The 20,087-nt window shown below is 46.5% G+C and overlaps 1 protein-coding gene across 1 annotated transcript; it reads right to left on the bottom strand.

The window, feature by feature from the left end:
• Nucleotides 1-13,909: 13,909 nt before the first annotated feature.
• LOC112103840 (endonuclease domain-containing 1 protein-like) lies at nucleotides 13,910-16,968 on the bottom strand. Its single transcript, XM_024195804.1, has 3 exons — nucleotides 16,917-16,968; nucleotides 15,487-15,804; nucleotides 13,910-14,455 (listed from the first exon to the last, which is right to left on the bottom strand). The coding sequence occupies exons 2-3, from the start codon at nucleotides 15,769-15,771 to the stop codon at nucleotides 13,910-13,912; spliced, it is 831 nt and encodes a 276-aa protein (XP_024051572.1). The 5' UTR covers nucleotides 15,772-15,804; nucleotides 16,917-16,968.
• Nucleotides 16,969-20,087: the final 3,119 nt, after the last annotated feature.

The raw sequence follows: 20,087 nt of genomic DNA, 5'->3' as shown, positions 1-20,087 counted from the left end.
GAACCCGGCCCTTGTTGCTGCCAACTTAGATGGGCAGAAGGGTTACACTTATAGCTACGGCAACAGCCAAGACCAGAGGAGACGTTGGGGAGAACGTCTCTCCAATTGTTCCCCACAAGGTGGATTTCTGTATTCTGCAAGTCTAATACTTCAAAGCTCAGTGTCTGGAATAGATCCAGTCTGAGAAGGTTGACCCCAGAATGGACCACATAAAATGCGACCATTCCCACTTCTTGTTGATGATATGTCACATAGAGATCTATCTTGACCAGCAAAGTGATTTTCACATTGCCATATCCAGATAGTGTGGACTGCACTGGCCACAAGGCGAAATAGGCAAAATATCTATGTTATGTGGTGTATTTTATGAGTCAGATCGTGCTCCAGTGTCCAACAGCAGCAGTGTCTCCACACCCGCTAAATGGCAGGGGCAGATTTTAAAACTCTTCTAGGCCCGTGTCACCAAGTTGATCCCCTGAGCCATGGAATCATTGATGGGGATGAGGTAATTGTGATGGTGTCATCATTTTTATGAAATAATTCTTTTAGGCGGAGTCAGCGGAGTCTAGTTCTCCACAGAAGAAATAAACCCCCCGCTGACCACATACCCCTAATTGTCACATACCATCCCACACCAGAACTCATCAGGGAACCTGAAATAAATCTTTCATGAACCACCTCTTCTGGCCTTCTAACACCCCCCCACCCACCAACCTCTCCAAGCTCATCATGAGAAGCAAGTTCCTCACATATCAGGACACACCAACTCAAAGCAGCGCCAGATCCTGCCAGAACAACAGATGCAAAACCTACAGACATATCGCCACTGTTACAATGATCAACCATCCCACCCACAACACACCTTTTGAGATCCGTGGGTCCTACACATGTCAATCCCAACATGTGATGTACCTCATCCAGTGCACTAAATGCCCCGATAACGACTATGTGGGTGAAACCAGACAATCTCTATGCTCTTGAATGAACTCACACAGGAAAATGATAATAGACAAAAACAACTGTTCACCTGGGGGTGAACACTTTTCACAAAGCGATCACTCTATATCTGACCTCTCAGTCGTTATCCTCAAAGAAAACCTGCACAACTCTTTCGAAAGACAAGCCTGGGAGCTTAAATTCATAATTTTGCTGGACTCTAAAAATCACGATCTTAATAAAAACTCTGTATGTGTGTGTGTATATATATCTCCTCAATATATGTTCCATTCTATACATCCGAAGAAGTGGGATGTAGCCCACGAAAGCTTATGCTCAAATAAATTTGTTAGTCTCTAAGGTGCCACAAGTACTCCTGTTCTTTTTGCGGATACAGACTAACACGGCTGCTACTCTGAAACCAATAAAAACACTGGTTTTATGGCTTATTACAACAATCCCCCCATTTTTGTCCTATGACTATAGAGGTGTTAATGGGCCACTGCACCCTGAATGGTTTCTTAGAAAATGTGCTAACTACTTATGCTAAAATATCTATTCAACCTTGTATTTAGCTGTGACACTCTGAGTATCTTTCCCAGACCTCAATAAAAGCTTTGTGTAGCTAGAAAGCTAGTCTCACCAACAGAAGTTGGTCCAATAACAAATATTACCTTACCCACCTTGTCTCTCTTATTGTAGAGTGGAAGTGTTAAATGCTTTCAGGCAATATTTGAATTTTTTATTTATTCTTTTCTCTTTGCTAAGGTTCAATTCCTCACTGATTTAACTAATATTTAGAGGATGTGTTTTAATGATTGCAAGTAAAATTCACAGTGTATGAACGGTCATAGTGGGTCAGACCAATGGTCCATCTAGCCCAGTATCTTGTCTTCTGACGGTGGCCAGTGCCAGGTGGTTCAGAGGGATTGAATAGAACAGGGCCATTTTGAGTGATCCATCCCCTCTTGTCCTGTCCCCAGGACTGCAACCCTGACCATCTTGGCTAATAGCCGTTGATGAACCTATCCTCCATGAAATTATCTAATTCTATTTTGAACCCAGTTATACTTTCTCTGGGCAGTCCAGTGAGTCTAGTCTCGTCTGTGTCTGTCTTTTAGAATGTAAGCTCTTCAGGGACCCTGACCCTGCAATGAGCTCTGCATAGCCAGACTTCTGTGTCCACATGGAGCCCAATGGAAGTCAACAGGGCTGTACATGAGTGCAGAATTCCACCCACGAGGACCTCATGGCAGGATCAGGGCCCAATTTGCTAGGTTTGGCTACAAAGGCCACAAGCATTTCCATGCTTAATGTTGGTATTTCATATAAAATTGCTAATTTTACAGTGACCATTGTCATTTATGTTAATGTAGTGTGAGGTGGTTGGGGTTTTTCCTTCTACTTAGACAAAATGATTTTTCTCAACACTGAATGAATAACAAAATAAAATAATAATTGTCCCAGGTGATTTGAGGACATCTTCTGTGTCACTTCTGTAGATCTTGTTTTTGATGCAAGATTCTGAAGACTTAAGATCTTATTTTCTCTCACTGGAATGAGCACCCAAATTAAGCGTGTGTAGTGGGGGAGGGGATATACAGGCTGTGCCCATAACAACATCAAGCACATTTAGAACCACATTTAAAACTTTTAAATATAAACGGAGATCACATATTTGACAGATTTGTAGCAACAACAGGCCCAACAAATATCTTATAGTGGGAAGACAGTCATTCATAAGATTCATAGCACTTAATGCCAGAAGGGACCATTAGATAATCTAATCTGACCTCCTTTATAACTCAAGCCATAGAATTTCACCCAGTTACTCCTGTATTGAGGTCAACAACTTATCTTTGACTAAAATACAGCTTCCAGAAAGGCAGCCAGTCTTGATTTGAAGACATCGAGAAATGGAGCATCCACTACTTCCCTTGGTGGTTTGTTCCCATAGTTAATGTACAAATCAATGATAATAATTATTATTCATTATCCATACTGTGGTACCAAATAGGAGCCACAGTACATGCTCAGCACAGGACAAACACAGGCCCTTCCCCGGCAAAAAAAAAAAAGTCCCTACTCCAAAGAATTTATATTGTAAGTATAAGACAAGAGACAGACAGACGGAACCCAAGGAATCAGTGAGAGAAAACGGTTCTGCCTGAGTTAACACCTATTGCAAGAGACCATTCAAAATGAAGTGGGCAGTTAATACCTCTGCAGTCATAGGACAAAAGAGGGTTAGTAGGGTACAGATTGTTGTAATGAGACATAAAACCAGAGTTCATGATTTTTGGTGTCTAGCTGATTGTGAAGGCCAGAAGAGGGGGTTCCCAGGTAAGCTCCCAGGTTTGACTTTTGAAGGTGTTGTGCAGGTTTCCTGTGAGGACGAGGACTGATTGAGTGCCACTGCCCAGGGGGTGGCAGGGTAGGAATCATGGGGACACTGGTTGGCTTATAAAATTTACCACTAAGTAACCATGGTTCACAATTTCTGACCAGCTCTTCAATGTGTCTACCACATCCTTGGGCAGTGCCTCTAACAATGATTTGGGAGTATCAGAGGGGTAGCCGTGTTAGTCTGAATCTGTAAAAAGCAACAGAGGGTCCTGTGGCACCTTTAAGACTTGCATCTGATGAAGTGGGCATGCACCCACGAAAGCTTATGCTCCAATACTTCTGTTAGTCTTAAAGGTGCCACAGGACCCTCTGTTGCTTTTTAATGATTTGGGAGTGACAAGAGAGAGAGACCAGTCAAGGCATTATTAGCCTTTTCCTGGCTCATAACCCCTCTTTCTGTGGGTTTGTCAGGTAAAGCCCAGGACAAGTGACCAACCACCTGATTGAGTTTACCCAGATAGTATTGTACATTTTAAAGCTGTACAACACCCATTCCTATCTTTTCCTGAGAAACTTTTTGCTATAGTTCTCTCCCATAGTATTTTCCCCACTAGTCTGTTCTGCAGAGAAGAAACCCAAAGGGGTATTGCCTAGCTTGAATAAGAAGAAAGAGCTGAGCCATTCATATCTGCGCAGAAGGTATTTAAATCCCTTATACTGCCTTTGTACAGGAAGTGGGAAGCCAAACCACTTTTTCACACCCAACTTGAAGAGTTCCCCTTTAAAACAATCTAACATACACTTGTCCTAAGCCAGAGTCATATCAGTTGCCTGATCTTCAAGAGCTTTCCCATAAGGATGCTACCACCAAGTCCTCTTTCCATCTCTGACACAGAATCCCAAGGTAGCTCCACATCTCAACACGGGTAGCTGTCACTCCCCTCAGCAATGAAGGGACATTATTTACATCCCACTCTTGTGCTGTGTAACAATAGGACTTTCAACATCACTAGTCATGTGTCAAAATCAAGGGTTTGATGCTCCTCACATTTAAATCACTCTTACTCTAGTGCAGGGGTTCTCAAACTGTGGGTCATGACCCCTTTTTAATGGGGTCACCAGGTCTGGCATTAGACTTGCTGTGGCCCGGGGCTGAAGGTGACGCCCAAGCCCCACCACCTGGGGCCAAAGACTGAGCCCCACCGCCTGAGGCTGAAGTCAGAGAGCTTCATCCGTGGGTGGCAGGGCTCAGTTTATGGGCCCCCCTTCCTGGGGCTGAAGCCCTTGGACTTTGGCTCCCACACCCCGGGGCTTGGACTTTGCCCCTCCTCCCCCCTGCCCGAGTTTGCAGGGTTTGGGTGGGTTCAAGCTTTGGTGCCTGCTCCTGGGGTCATGTAGTACTTTTTGTTGTCAGAAGAAGTTTGAGAACCCCGCCCTATTGTAATTCCATTACCTTCAATAAAGTGATTTCTGATTTATATTGGTGTAAGAGCTGAATAACAACACCTATAGCACTTTTTATCCATTAATCTCAAAGCACTTTCCAAGAGAGGGCAGCATCATTAGCTCCATTTTACAGATGAGGAAACTGAGGCACAGAGAAGGGAAGTGACTTGCCCAATGTCACCCTGCAGGCCACTGGCAGAGCCAGGAATAGAACCCAGATCTCCTGAGTCCCCATCCAGTGCTTTATCTGCTAGGCTATACTGCATCAGAATTAGGCCGCAGAACTCCAAGATTAATCCAAACAGGTGCTATTTATTTTTATACACACAATACTTTGCTAATTGAGAGTAACCATTTATTGAACTAACACAATCTTAGCACATCTCTTTGGAAGGGCTTGGACTCCAGTCCAATGTGGATATAGAAAGAGTTGCTTTTCTGCAATTTCTCAAACATGTGACAAGGCCAATTCGCTGTAACATTATTGGTATTTCTTTTCAAATGCCAAAACAATTCTTAAAAGACAAAAAAATTGTTTGTTCGTTACTTTGGCAGTTCTCAGGTCACCATGGATCTGAGAAAACAAGTTCACTGAACTGTTTTTCCTGTAGGGATCATTGTGGCACTTGAAGGGGAAATTCTCAATAAATACCCTAATCCAAGTTCTGTGGAATCACTCAGGCACCGTCGTGCCCTAGCTCTCAACACATAGAGTCAGAATAATCTGGGCATAATTTTTTATTCTTCCCTCTCTTTGGACACTCACATCCAGGACCTAGCTCCAAGATCTGGCCTTTTCTCTTTGTCCAAACTGCTGAAGCTCTCGTCCAAGCCCTTAGATACTTGCGTCTAGTCTACTGTAATTTCCTCCTACCTGGTCTTGGCTTCAGTTACCTTGCTACCTTCAGGTCCATTCAAGAGGCTGCTGCCGAAATCATCTTCCTAGCTCATCATTTTGATCATGTCACTCCCTTTGGGCAGTCCCTCCATTGACTTCCCTTCTCCACCACATCAAACGTCTAGTCCTTACCTTCAAGGCTCTTTAATTTATCCCACCTCTTCTCTCAGGGTACATTTACATGGCATGCTTCTTTTTTGGTGGTGTGTAGAGGCCATATGTGGGTATAAATAGCAGTGTAGATGGGGAAGCCCAGCTTAGGTGAGCAGAGTAAAGACCCAGTTGACGGGTACTCATGTACATACCCTACACAGCTCTCTACTCACCCAAGCCAGGCCTCCCCACCTACACTGATATTTTTACCAGTGTCAAGTCGTGCTGCCTCCCGACTGCTGGAGCCTTTCCCCATGGTAGGAAAAGACTCCAGCAGTGAGGAAAGGCTCTGGTGGGGGGAAGCAGCAGGGAAAGGGTCCTTTCTTTGCCACCGTGAAAGGCTCCAGCAGTGGAGAGCTACTGAAGCTTTTCTCTGCTGCCTTCCCACTCCCAGCGCCTTTCACGGACACATGTAGCTACAACGCGCAGTATGGCCGTGGCCTGCAGCTACATGCACCCTACATGCTGCTACCAGTGGTGTGTAGTGTAGTGTTGTGTCTTGACCATGGTACTTCATTTAACTCTTTAATTTCTGTCAAGGGCTGCAGGGACCTCAGATGGAATGTCCTGTAGAAATGCAAAGAACTATCATCCACGACTTATTTTTTAATTTGTTAAGCAAGAGATTTCATGGTGTGTCAGATGCTTGGCTGAATAGTTAAGAGAGAAAACATATATTTCAAGCCTGCCTGTTTTGGTAGCATCTTTCCACTATCTCAAGATTGCAGTGTGTTCAAAATGGGGGAGGTGGGTTGTTAGTTCCTTTAGGGTCAGATTTTCAAAAGCAACCATGTGACTTGGGAGTATAAGTCCTATTGAAAACCACTGGGACTTGCACTCCTACGGCATATCAAATCCTACCATTAGGTCCCAATAGGCTGGTGCCCTGGGTCATATGATCCATTTCTCCCCTATATGTAATGTAACTAAACATTTATGTTGCTCCAACTTTCAAGCTTGTGGGTCTGAAATCCTGTGCAATGAAATGCAAATGGAATGGGTATTCTTAAATAACGTGCATGTCCAGAGAAAGTCGTTTAATGAAAGCCAGGCTGTCCTGCAAGAATCTCGGTAATTATGACACAGAACACTTGAACCTCAGTCACTGCCAAGTCGACCTGGGCAGTAAGATTGCTACCGTCACCCTGACCAACACTGTGCCACAGAATCAGCCACCCAACTATGGAGAATGGAAAATAATGCAATGAAGAATAATGCTACAGACTGTGTTACAACATATTCCTTGTGGGGGACCCTGGCAACAATATCTGACGACAGAGTGAACAGGCCCAGTCATATCTTGTCTGCGGCTTGCTGTAGTAACAATACACCCGTGAACTTTGGGGCAGTTATTGCTGAACAGGACAGCAGGTAACTCTGGGTCAGCGATCAGAGCAGCTCATTGTGCTGGACCGTCAGAATGACATCTCTCTGTTTAAATGTCTTTTATTACCTCACCCACTTTGTCTCTCTAATATGCTGGGCCCAACACGGCGACCTCAACACTGCAAACAACAATGGACGATCTCTCTGTTTGACAGTGATGGCCCCTGAATTTAGACACCTGACCACGTACACCTACCGTCCCATATTCCAAGGAAGAGAGGGGGTTGGGAACCTTTCCTATTGGCCGCACTTTTACTACACGTGGTTTGTGTGGTCTATCCTGCTTCATTTATTTAATTCTTTTCCAAACGGCTTATAGAACTGTGTCTCTCTAAAGCACTCTGAGCATTTGCCTCAGCTCTTCTGACGCAACTGGAGAAAGGGATCAGTAATATCTGCAGAGGACACAATGCAATGGGCGCTCCGTACCTGCTACATATAATTTCAGCCCAGGTGTGGGTGCAGCAAAGCATCAGATAAAATGAAAAATCAGACTCAGAACATGTCATCTACCTGTAACTGAAGTTGGGGGAAATCCAGAGAGGCAAATGGCAGGTAAAGGAGCAGAGACCCTCGTAGCAAAGAAAGCACCCAAATTATGAATTATTACTAATTAAGAATTGCCCAGGTATCAAGACTTTCAGAAGAGAAAACACAAAGGCCTGAGAGGGTAGAAAGTGGCAGAGTTTCTTCAGGCTTTCACAACGTATGTAATGCAACTCAGCACAGGCAAGCCAGGTTAACCTACACCATTGGGGTAGCTGAGACGAAACCTCTCTTTTCCCCTTCTCTAATCTACTTTGAATGAATGAATTAGAACATAGAAACTAAATATAAGATACTCTGTGATGTTGCTTGATATAGTACCCATAAGCATTGGTGCATCTAATCATTTCAAGGGTACAATTAGATATTAATACAGTACAATCATAATAATAAGGCATCCATATGTGATCTTAGCACCACACAGACACAGGATAGGACAGGTCCTTGCACCCAAGAGCTTACAATCACAATAGACGAACCAGAAAAGCACTGGCTGAAAGGGTTACAATGTACAAGCAAAATGATTCACACCCTCATGGCTTCTCCGGCCCCTCCTCCGAGTCCTTTGACAGCCCCAACCACTTGCACTGCAGACTGGGAAGGGCTATCTGGTCAGTTGCAGGGTCTGTTGGCGCAATGGACAGAACCTTTATGAGCTTTCCTACAACCTCCCTGGAGAGTTTTGCTGGCTCCCCCTGCATCTCTGCAGAGTTGGGAGAGTTTCTAGTATGGGGAGTGCTGGGTCTTGCCCCATTCCTAAAGTCTCTTTTTCTTCCCCGAGGGGAAGGAGGCCCTAGTCCAGTTTGCTGAAGGTTGGGTAAGGTCCTCCTGGAGTCTCGGTGGCTCAAGTTGTTTCCCCTGAGAGGAAGGACTCTCTGGTTTGGCCAGAGGTCTGCTGGGGTTGAAGACAGGCTTCTCCTGGCCTCTCAACTAACCCATGTGTCACCATCAGTGAAGGCAATGGAGAAGAACACACAGCAATGAGTGACATTTTCCTGTTACAGTTATAGGCTTTTCTGTGGTGCTCGTGACAGCAGTATCAGAGCACCTCAGGGACATTCACAGATTTATCCTCATGGCAGCCTCCTGAGGCAAGGAAGAATTCTATCCCTATTTTATAGCTGGGAAACTGAGGCACGGAGAGGTTAAATGGCTTGCTCTAGCTCACATGGGAAGTCTGTGGCAGAACCAGGAATAGAACAGAAACGTATAGTTTTAAATACTTTGGAGACATTTTAGATGGGGACCAAATAAATAGGAGATCTGACTTCTATCTGACTCCCACTCCAGTGCCCTCCCTCCCCAAGACCATCCCTCTCAATGACAACCTCTTACTTGTCCACACACACAAACAGAGGAGTCAGGCATATGTGAAGGAATGAGTGGATTAAGTAAAGATCTATTTGTGGGCTATGTCTGGAAGGTATTGCCTCTGTTTCATAGCATGAGAGTGAGGAGAAAAGACATGTAGTGAGGCTTCCAGTGTGAACAGAGATGGAGCAGGTTGGCTGACATTATTATTATTATTTATGGTTTGTATTTTGTTAGCACCCAAGGGCCCCAAACAGAACCAGGGTCCCATGGTGATAGCGCTTTACAGACATAACAGTCCCTGTCCCAGAAAGCTGACGATCTCAATAAAGACAAGACACAATGAGTGAGGGTAACCAACAACAGGGGGGAACGGGGGAGGGTATCAGGACGGAGGGTATGTCTAAGCTTCAATCAGCAGTGTGATTGCAGCTTGTGTAGGCATACCTTTAATCTAGCTAGTGCAGCTAAAAATAGCAGCGAAGAAGGTGGCAGAGTGGGCTAGCAACATGAGTCCGTCCCAGGGCTCTGGGCAAACTTGTCTAACCTGTACTGCAGTCGGTGCCACTACCTCTACGTTGCTATTTTTAGCCGAGCCAGATAAATTCAAGCTAGTGTGGGTATGCCCACCCTCACTGCAACCACACCTCCCACTGCAATGTAGACCCACACTGAGACCACGTGGTTAGTTACAGGCATAACTTCATAGCACCCAGTCTTTTAAAACATTTTTTCCTTCAATATAAATAACTAGCAACAGCCCTCTACCTACCACTGCCCTGCCCAGCCTGTCACCCACTGGAGGCTTAGAAACACCCATAGGAATTACCTTCCTTCTCCGACGCAGTTCCCAGTGTACGCTTGGCAGGAGGAGCTCTCTCCCTGCAGGAGTTTTCAGACTCCACGCTGAGCAACGCAGGGTACTTTGTACATGGCTCCCCGAAGAGGCATTTGGGTCACCACCACACTGGACATTATTGGCTGCATCACTCTATGGACTGAGATTAGCCCAGTCACAGAGCGCTCTGTGACCGGGGCATCCCTCCGCTGTGCTGCCCGCACCAGTGGAATGTGATGTCTCCTGGCAACTGCTGGGGCTCATGCCCTGAGCTGGGCACAGCTGGTTCACTCACTCCTTTGGAGTCCCAGGCATTTCAGGCCGTTACCAAAGGGAGTAGGGCATTTCTAGGTATAACCAGAGGAGTGTCTGAGCTTTCCCAGGGCTGAGGCTCTGAGAGACATGAGAGGAGTGTGTCAGGTGGTAGAGGGAGAGGTTACTACCGAATAGGTGGGGGATTCCATGTGGCACTGGAAAAAGAGGGAGGGTGTTTCCATTGTAAAGAGAGGAGGGGGGATTGTGAGTGTGACTGTGGTTTCTAGCCTCTCAAAGGTGAGGGGGCAGGTTTCTGAGCACTCTAGAAGGTGGATGGAAGAACAGAGTGTGTGACGGGAAAGGCCCATGAGTAACCAGAGAGGTGGCTGGTGAAACCATTCATCTCCTATTGCTGATGCCCTTGGATGTCCCCATTTCCCTGAAACAGCATCACTGGGTTTCATCTGTTCTTTAGTCCAGGTTTCAGTGCGTGGCCTTTGATAACTTTTTTAATTAGTGGTGGTGAGCAATAAGGAACAGGCGTTGCCCTGGGAGATGCTACAGTTCAGTACCCTAGTGTGCATTCTTCTAGGGGTAGTTACCATTCAGTGGGGTTTTCTAAGAAGTTTATATAGCTTTTTAAAAAGCAATTCAGTAGTTCAACGCTGTGAGCATGAGATTCCTTCCACCTGAGTGAGCAGCAGGACTAAATTAAAGAAAATATTATCATTATTATTCTTTGTATTACAACAGCACAGAGACACCCTAGGATCAGGGCCTGCTGGTGCTAGGCATTGGACAAGCATCAAGTAAAAACACCCTAGAGAGTTTACAATCTGGATTTATCATGAGATCCAGCAGGTGGGTGAAAGAGAAAAGGTGTGCGGCGTAAAAGCTAACAGTAAAACAAGCCTGGTTTTGCATAGCTGCTGTATTCTGCATTTATTTACCCACCTATCAGTTGGCAGTGTTCTGTATGCATCATGACATCTTCTGGTAGTATTTGACTGGCATCCTCGTTGGAAATTAACAGTTACTATCTCCTTATTGCAGTGATGTTGTAAGTGCTCCTCATCTAACTCACTGCACAGGGCATCCACCAGTGTCCTCCATTTATTTTGGTCTTGTGTGGGTCTGTTCAGGCTTCTGAATGTCACCACCCATTATAAACAACATTTATTCATACTGTATTTTGGAAAGAAACATTTCAGATTTCATTGATTTCAACCCCCGCTCCATTTACTGATGTATCTGTTTTCTCTTCAGTGCCTTTTTTTCTCCCTAGAGAAGCAACCTTCCTATTCCCTTTAACCACTTTGGCCACCACTCAGGCCCAGATACTCAAAGGTATTTAGATCCTAATTCCCACTGAAATCAATGGGGGATAGACTCTATAGGTGGTGGGTATAAGAGGCCAGGGGAGGGTAAGCCTCCCTTGGCACAGCTGCCACTCACCTGCCTGAGCTGTGGTGGCCCCGCCTGTGCTCCGCCCCTTTCCCGAGGTCCCCACTGCCCGCGCTGACTGGCTGAGTCCCTCCTCCCTTAGCACTCCACCCCCCTGGAGGTTCTTGCCACTCCACACGTCCCTCCTCTCCTCTAACCTCCCTCCCCTGAGAGCCCCCCCCACATCCTGCGTCCCTCCTCTCTTCCACTCCCCTCCCCTGTGAGGCTCCCTCCACCCACTGCTCACTGTGTCCCTGGGGCGGTGGGAGCCTCGTGGGGGAGGGACATGGGAGAGGAGGGATGCAGTGAGTGGAGGGCAGTGAGGGCTTTGTGGGGGGGAGGAAAGAAGGAATGCTGCGGGTGGTGGGGGCCTCGTGGGGGTGCGGGGCGGAGGAGAGGGACGTGGAAAGCGCGAGTGGTGGGGGCCTCAGGGGAAGGAGGGTGTGGAGGAGAGGAGGGATGCGGCAAGCAGCGGCAGGGGCGTGGAGCGGGGCGGGATCTGGGGCGGACCGGGGGTGCAGTGTGGGCGGGCCACGGGCAGAAGAGATGGGACAGGGAGCTAGCATCCCCCAAGGGAATCTTCATCCACTGCCCATGATAGACGCCTAAATATGTTTGCGGAGCTGGGCCTCACACCTTTCTCCTCCCCATTTGTCCATCTGGGAGCCTTAACTGAACCTGGGTGTTTTCTGTGTTCGGTGATCTCTCCCATTTCCATCTCCACTTAGGTTTTTTTAACCCATCATATCATCACCTGGGCTGCTGCTAACTCTATTCTTCTTTTACACAGGGTGACGATGGATTTGCAACGAACCTGCTGGCTCTTTACCAGACACCACTGCCTTGCCCTGCATGAGCTAGAGGGAAAGAACAGAGCCGCAGGTCATTCTCTGCCTAATGGCCAGAGAAAAGAACTATCATCTGGGTGTGGAGAGCAGAGGGGAAAAAGCCAAAGGGCTGTGTGAGCTGCAGGCCAGAGACAGTAATCTGGGAACTAGCTGCGGCGGGAGAGCCAGGCAGTGAGCAGCCTGAGAAAGTAATGATCCTGGAAAGCTGAGCGCCAAGCCTAGAAGCAGGTTGTGGCTGACGCAGATGTAGCAGGGGCAGGATAGAGAGGATGCAGCCTATAAGCAGAAGGCATGAGCTGTGACAGCAGCACCATCCCTTCCTCACCTACACCTGCCAGCGTTAGAGGTGGGTGAATAATGGATTTTTCGATTTGCTGGTGATTCCGAAACAAAGAGTCCAAGTGACAATGTCATTTTTTTCAAAATTTTTGGAGAATTTAAAAAGTTTCAAGCCAGGTCAAAACAAAATGGCTTATTTTGACCCGACTCAACATTTTTCATCTTGATTTTGGGTATCTTGCCGAAAGCAAGGGTGGACCAGAGTCACAAAATGCAGGGTGAGCTGCAGGTCATAGAATCATAGAATACCAGGGTTGGAAGGGACCTCAGGAGGTCATCTAGTCCAACCCCCTGCTCAAAGCAGGACCAATCCCCAACTAAATCAAAGTCCTTTCGCCCAGGGTACTCACTCAGAATGGGAAAATTGCACTTGGGTCTCCCACGGTACAGAAGAGCACACAGGGCTATGCTGGTCTAGGTTGAAGCTATACCACTTTTGATAAATAATTGAATAGTCATTGAATCAAAGACTTGAACTCTCACATCCTAGGCGAGTGCTCCGATTACTAGGCTATAGAATCAGTCTCACTCAGGTTCCCTGGCCCAATGATTATTCATTGTCATTTGCAGACTATTCACTGAAAAAATACACCGAGCTCTAGCCAGAGCATGTCCAAGTCTGTGCTAGGAAAAGGGGTGGACCCTGGTTTGGTGAGGGGGAGGAGTGGGTGGGCTGGGGGTCATGCACTCTGATGCCATTAAACTTACCCAGGAAAAGTAGTACAGCCCAGGCTGTATTACATTTCCCCCATAGCACTGCCTTTAGGGGTTGCAAGAATGCAGGCTGGGAGACAGACCCTTCCTTCATGCTTTGCCCCAGGGGCATGCGCAAAGCCCTCTTCCCTGAGCGCACCATAAAGAGGAATCTCTGTGAGATCTCTCGTAGACATTTCCAGCTGAAGAGCCTGCCACCCATGACTTGTAACATGGGACGGGAACAAAATGGCGCCAGTCTTTCCAGACCCCTTCCTCTCATAACAGGAGAAGTTTGGAGACAAATGCTTAGACTTGTTTGGGAAGCGAGAGCTGTAAACACATTTAATAAACAAACAGGATGGGCTAAATGCAGTGTGTATAACGGTCAAGACAGCACAGCTACTGGTGAAGGCTCCCAACTCCTTTCTCCAGGGGGCTATGGAGAGGTGTGTGAGTGGGGTCAGGAGTTTATTGTCGGGGACAGTCACTGTCAAACAGAAGGATCTCCTCCTTTCTATACAGTTCAACCAGCTTCTCCTCTAACTCACCCAGAGTGAACAGCTCGACTGCATTCTGATCATTCGGAGCAATGACTGCCCAGGACTTCCTGTGATTGTTATCAATCTCACAGCAGGCAGCAGACCAGATGTGGCTGGGCTTATTGACTCTGCCTCCAGCTATGTAATTGTTGCCAGGAACCACTCCCACAACGACGTATGTGGTAGCACACCCTTCAGTCCTACTCTTCATTACTTCTTGTTCGTAGTTATTCCATTTCCCACTATTGAGATTCATAAACTGTGGCACAATGTTGGACAGGGTGAAGGTAGCAGCTTTATAGTCAGGGTTGGGTTGGTGGCCATTGGGGTTCAAGTGGCCCCTGTTGAAATTAGTCAGATTCTTGTAATCTCGGAGGACGGCCTGGCTCTCATTAAGCAGTCCCTGGTCAACACCGATATCATTTAGGAGGATCCATTCAGTTGCCATTTCCTTTTGGTAATTTGAACCCATCAGCTTGAAAGTCAAAAAACAAATAAAAGGGATCAGTCGTCACGTGTGCAGCAGAAACAGAGCCAGTGTCCTGGGGCAGGTGCCTTTGGAGGTCTAAAGGAATTGGTAGTGCTAGGCAAGAGATCTCCCCAGGGCTCTGTGTTCTTGCTTCTTGGGCCCCTGGGGCCAGTGTGTGAGCTGGAAGGAAGTTCACCAGCAGCCTCATTCACAGTCATGACTAGTGTGACAGAGGAGCCACACTTGGAGTAACTTCCTTGCTTCCTGAGGGCTGGATTGTGCCCACAGTAATGTGGCATAGAGCTACCCTGACCCGGAGGAGCGCAGATGTCTGCATTAAGTTTGGGGCAACTCATTCATAGAAAAATGTAAAAAAAATGGGAGGGGATTCTGAGATGAGCAATAGATGATCCACCCTCAGTGCTCTACAGGGAGCTGACAACTCCCAAGGTTTCTGCTAAAATGCCCCTAGGGGAACCACAAATTTGCCAGTTGACTCAACCCTGTCCTTGTGAGCCAGAAACACCCGGGTTAGTGTATAATTCCATTTCAACGTGGAGATTGATTTAGTACAATAACTAAGTACATTTTTGACCACTGTTTTCTTGAGTTCCAATAAGAGTAAATCATAAAAATGCTTTGCATGACCACAGCACCTTTTCCCTGAAGAGCCCAAACCACTTGACAAAAATCAATTAACTCTCACAATAACCCTATGAAGTAGATAAGCATTAATATCTCCATTCTATACCTGGTGATGGCAGGGCACAGACAAGGTGTGACCTGCCCTAGGTTGCACAGCAAGTCAGTAGAAGTGAGGAATAGGACTCAGCAATTCTAGCTCCCAATGTCCTGCTGTAACTGCACATCTTTGTCACAATGATGTGACCCTGCACTACAGCATGGGACAGGGAATTCCCAGCTGTGGTGTGTGTGTGTGTGTGTGTACATATATTGGGATTTATTCTATATTTCAATTTTTCATGTCCAAGATTGTGCCCTATTGTAATGGAGAGGCAGTCAGGAGAGCATCTTACCTGGGGTTCTACCATCCAGCTATTAGGTCGCTTACCATAACCAGGTTGGTACACATACGCAGAGTATATTGGAATGCGGTTGTCCCTGTCGTACAAAGTAGCAAAGCGATACTGATTCTTGTAAAGTTGGCAAATCTGGGCTGGATTGGCAGGTTTGATGGCATCATTTGGGGGGGTTTCCCTGAAGAAAAACTGAGGGCATGTGTTTTCAAAAGATGTCACCACCTCGCTGTTCCCCAGCATGAGGCAGCATATGGAAAACTGGAGCAGCAGCAGCAGCAGCATGGGAACGAGTTAACGCCAAAGGCTCTTCTGTACCTGGAGAACAAATGTAAATAGAATTTAAGCTTGGTGTAAAAATGGTCTCCAAGAGGAGGAGTGAGAGGCTCTAGCCAGGGAACAGCTGTCCTAGATGGCAACCACCTTGCCGCAAAAAGTGGAAACTAACATGGAAGTTAGTGCTGCTCCTTGAACTGTCAGAGAAGGGGGTTAAAGCACATACTTCAGGAGGGAGTCAATGGCACCATCATTTCTGACTGAGTCACACTCCTACAACAGGGGCAGGAAGAAGGAGGAGAGCTGTGTGAAGAGGTTGATGGCCTACGTAGACATAACCATATTTCTCCATCTGGCTGGTTAGAAAACCACACTTCTCCCCTATCTCTGTGGCTGCAAATCCCTGTTCCCAAAGGAAAAAATGCAGGAGATTTCTGCAATTTGAAATATGCAGAGTTTCAGGATCATTTTCCCCATGGTTATTCTATGTGAAGGGAGGATTTGGCTCAATCATTCGCATTTGGAACAAAGTAGACCTGCCAGCCACCGACCCTACATCTGCCTGTCCTTAGCTGTTAGCAGGAGGATATCCTGTTGCTTGGAGAAAACAACCTATACAATTACCACAACAATGCCAGAAAATCTGGATGTTTTATCCTAGTTCAGCCCCATCTCATGATGTAAGATGAACTGGTCCAAAACTGTGGTTCTTCCAATTTCACTGGGATCTGCAAAACCTCAATCATTGGCGCTGAGCAAGTGCTATTAAAACAATTAGCCTACACACCTGTTTCAGGTGTCACCATAACAGAAAGCTTTCTGCATCAAGTAATTAGAACAATCATGTTATAATACATATCAAACTGTATTTGCTGCTCTATATCAGCTGCTCCCTGCTATCAGCAGCCAGAGAGCTTAGGACATGATCCAAAGTTCACTGTTTTTCCATTATCTTCAACATCTTCAAAGGCTGATTGCACTTGGGTGGAAGAAAGAGTCCCAGAAACAGGTCTCTGTATTAGGTCTCCCTCCACAGTGTTTGCATTTTTTATCTCAAGAGACAATAGATTGGCTTTCACTGAAACGTCTTCCGGTCGGAAACTCATGATTACAAAATATATCAATAACAATTTTTCAAAAAGAAACCAACCTACCGAGTGAAAGGTCTGCACACCAACTTGTCAATTGGCTTGATTCTGTTTGCACCACCAAAGTTGTAGTGGATTTTTCAAAAGCTTCCGTTAAAGAATGAGCCTATGAGCCTGAACCTGTTTATATATGTTTAAGCAGAGTCTGAGTGAGCTCTCTCCTGACATCTAGTGGTGAGCTGTAGAAAAAGACTTCAGAAGCTGATCTTATTTGCATGGACACACCCACCCTGCCTAGGTGCTCAGCATGATGGGATTGCTTGCCCAAATGATCACTTGTGGCTGGTGTTGGATCCCCAGTCTCCTTCTTATTGGGGCAGGAGTAATAAAGCGTTGTTATCCTTGTTGTGTGAACCGAGGGCAGCAGAACTGTACCTGGCATACCCCAATGGAGGGACTCACCCTCAACTGAACAGCACTTGCTAGGCAGAGGACATGGGTTCTAAAGCCCAATGAGTTGAAAGAGGGTGGGGACAGATATTTGTGCCTGGTGGTGTGGGCCCTGGATGCTAATTGGTATCTCACCTCTCCAGGGTATAATAAAAGAGCTAATTTAGACTCAATTCAGAATCTTGCTGCAGAGCTGAAATCACTGATACCTAGGTCCAAGTATGCAAGAAGCCTGGGGAACAATCAGGGAGAACTAGAAGTCCTGACACAGTCAAGGAACTATGATATGATTGGAATAACAGAGATTTGATGTCAAGTATCGGGGGGTAGCTGTGTTAGTCTGGATCTGTAAAAAGCAACAAAGAGTCCTGTGGCACCTTATAGACTAACAGACGTATTAGAGCATAAGCTTTAGTGAGTGAAAGTTATTTTGATGGGATAACTCACATGAATGGAGTACTGTCATGGATGGATATAAACTGTTCAGGAAGGACAAGCAGGGCAGAAAAGGTGCGGGAGTTGCATTGTATGTAAGAGAGCAGTATGACTGCTCAGAGCTCCGGTATGAAACTGCAGAAAAATCTGAGAGTCTGTGGATTAAGTTTAGAAGTGTGAGCAACAAGGGTGATGTCATGGTGGGAATCTGCTATAGACCACCAGACCAGGGGGATGAGGTGGACGAGGCTTTCTTCCGGGAACTAACAGAAGTTACTAGATCGCAGGCCCTGGTTCTCATGGGAGACTTTACTCACCCTGATATCTCCTGGGAGAGCAATACAGCGGTGCACAGACAATCCAGGAAGTTTTTGGAAAGTGTAGGGGACAATTTCCTGGTGCAAGTGCTGGAGGAACCAACTAGGGGCAGAGCTCTTCTTGACCTGCTGCTCACAAACTGGGAAGAATTAGTAGGGGAAGCAAAAGTGGATGGGAACTTGGGAAGCAGTGACCATGAGATGGTCGAGTTCAGGATCCTGACACAAGGAAGAAAGGAGAGCAGCAGAATACGGACCCTGGACTTCAGAAAAGCAAACTTTGACTCCCTCAGGGAACTGATGGGCGGGATCCCCTGGGAGAATAACATGAGGGGCAAAGGAGTCCAGGAGAGCTGGCTGTATTTTAAAGCATCCTAATTGAGGTTTCAGGAACAAACCATCCTGATGTGTAGAAAGAATAGTAAATATGGCAGGCGACCAGCTTGGCTTAACAGTGAAATCCTTGCTGATCTTAAACACAAAAAAGAAGCTTACAAGAAGTGGAAGATTGGACAAATGACCAGAGAGGAGTATAAAAATATCGCTCAGGCATGCAGGAGTCAAATCAGGAAGGCCAAATCGCACTTGGAGTTGCAGCTAGCAAGAGATGTATAGAGTAACAAGAAGGGTTTCTTTAGGTATGTTAGCAACAAGAAGAAAGTCAAGGAAAGTGTGGGCCCCTTACTGAATGAGGGAGGCAACTTAGTGACAGAGGATGTGGAAAAAACTAATGTACTCAATGCTTTTTTTGCCTCTGTCTTCATGAACAAGGTCAGCTCCCAGACTACTGCACTGGGCAGCACAGCATGGGGAGGAGGTGACCAGCCCTCTGTGGAGAAAGAAGTGGTTCGGGACTATTTAGAAAAGCTGGATGAGCACAAGTCTATGGGGCCGGATGCGCTGCATCCGTGGGTGCTAAAGGAGGTGGCGGATGTGATTGCAGAGCTGTTGGCCATTATCTTTGAAAACTCATGGCGATCGGGGGAGGTCCCGGATGACTGGAAAAAGGCTAATGTAGTGCCCATCTTTAAAAAAGGGAAGAAGGAGGATCCGGGGAACTACAGGCCAGTCAGCCTCACCTCAGTCCCTGGAAAAATCATGGAGCAGGTCCTCAAGGAATCAATTCTGAAGCACTTAGAGGAGAGGAAAGTGATCAGGAACAGTCAGCATGGATTCACCAAGGGCAAGTCATGCCTGACTAACCTAATTGCCTTCTATGAGGAGATAACTGGCTCTGTGGATGAGGGGAAAGCTTTAGCAAAGCTTTTGATACAGTCTCCCACAGTATTCTTGCTGGCAAGTTAAAGAAGTATGGGCTGGATGAATGGACTATAAGTTGGATACAAAGCTGGCTATATCGTCGGGCTCAGCGGGTAGTGATCAATGGCTCCATGTCTAGTTGGCAGCCGGTATCAAGTGGAGTACCCCAAGGGTCGGTCCTGGGGCCAGTTTTGTTCAATATCTTCATTAATGATCTGGAGGATGGTGTGGACTGCACCCTCAGCAAGTTTGCAGATGACACTAAACTGGGAGAAGTGGTAGATACGCTGGAGGGTAGGGATAGGATACAGAGGGACCTAGACAAATTAGAGGATTGGGCCAAAAGAAACCTGATAAGGTTCAACAAGGACAAGTGCAGAGTCCTGCACTTAGGACAGAAGAATCCCATGCACTGTTACAGACTAGGGACTGAATGGCTAGGCAGCAGTTCTGCAGAAAAGGACCTAGGGGTTACAGTGGACGAGAAGCTGGATATGAGTCAACAGTGTGCTCTTGTTGCCAAGAAGGCTAACGGCATTTTGGGCTGTATAAGTAGGGACATTGCCAGCAGATCGAGGGATGTGATCATTCCCCTCTATTCGACATTGATGAGGCCTCATCTGGAGTACTGTGTCCAGATGTGGAAAAACTGGAAAGAGTCCAGCGGAGGGCAACAAAAATGATTAGGGGGCTGGAGCACATGACTTATGAGGAGAGGCTGAGGGAACTGGGATTGTTTAGTCTACAGAAGAGAAGAATGAGGGGGGATTTGATA

Source organism: Terrapene carolina, unplaced genomic scaffold (genome assembly GCF_002925995.2).
Source record: "Terrapene carolina triunguis isolate 2854851 unplaced genomic scaffold, T_m_triunguis-2.0 Scaffold68, whole genome shotgun sequence".
Taxonomy (NCBI): domain Eukaryota; kingdom Metazoa; phylum Chordata; order Testudines; family Emydidae; genus Terrapene; species Terrapene triunguis.
Note: the sequence above shows the minus strand (reverse complement) of the source record. Positions and strands in the feature narration are given on the sequence as shown.

Excerpts from the sequence above, each read along its gene's own strand:
- LOC112103840 (XM_024195804.1), bottom strand. The coding sequence starts at position 15,771 with ATGCTGCTGCTGCTGCTGCTCCAGTTTTCCATATGCTGCCTCATGCTG. Across the intron at positions 14,456-15,486 it reads GCTGGATGGTAGAACCCCAG|CTGATGGGTTCAAATTACCA; the intron begins GTAAGATGCTCT and ends TTGACTTTCAAG.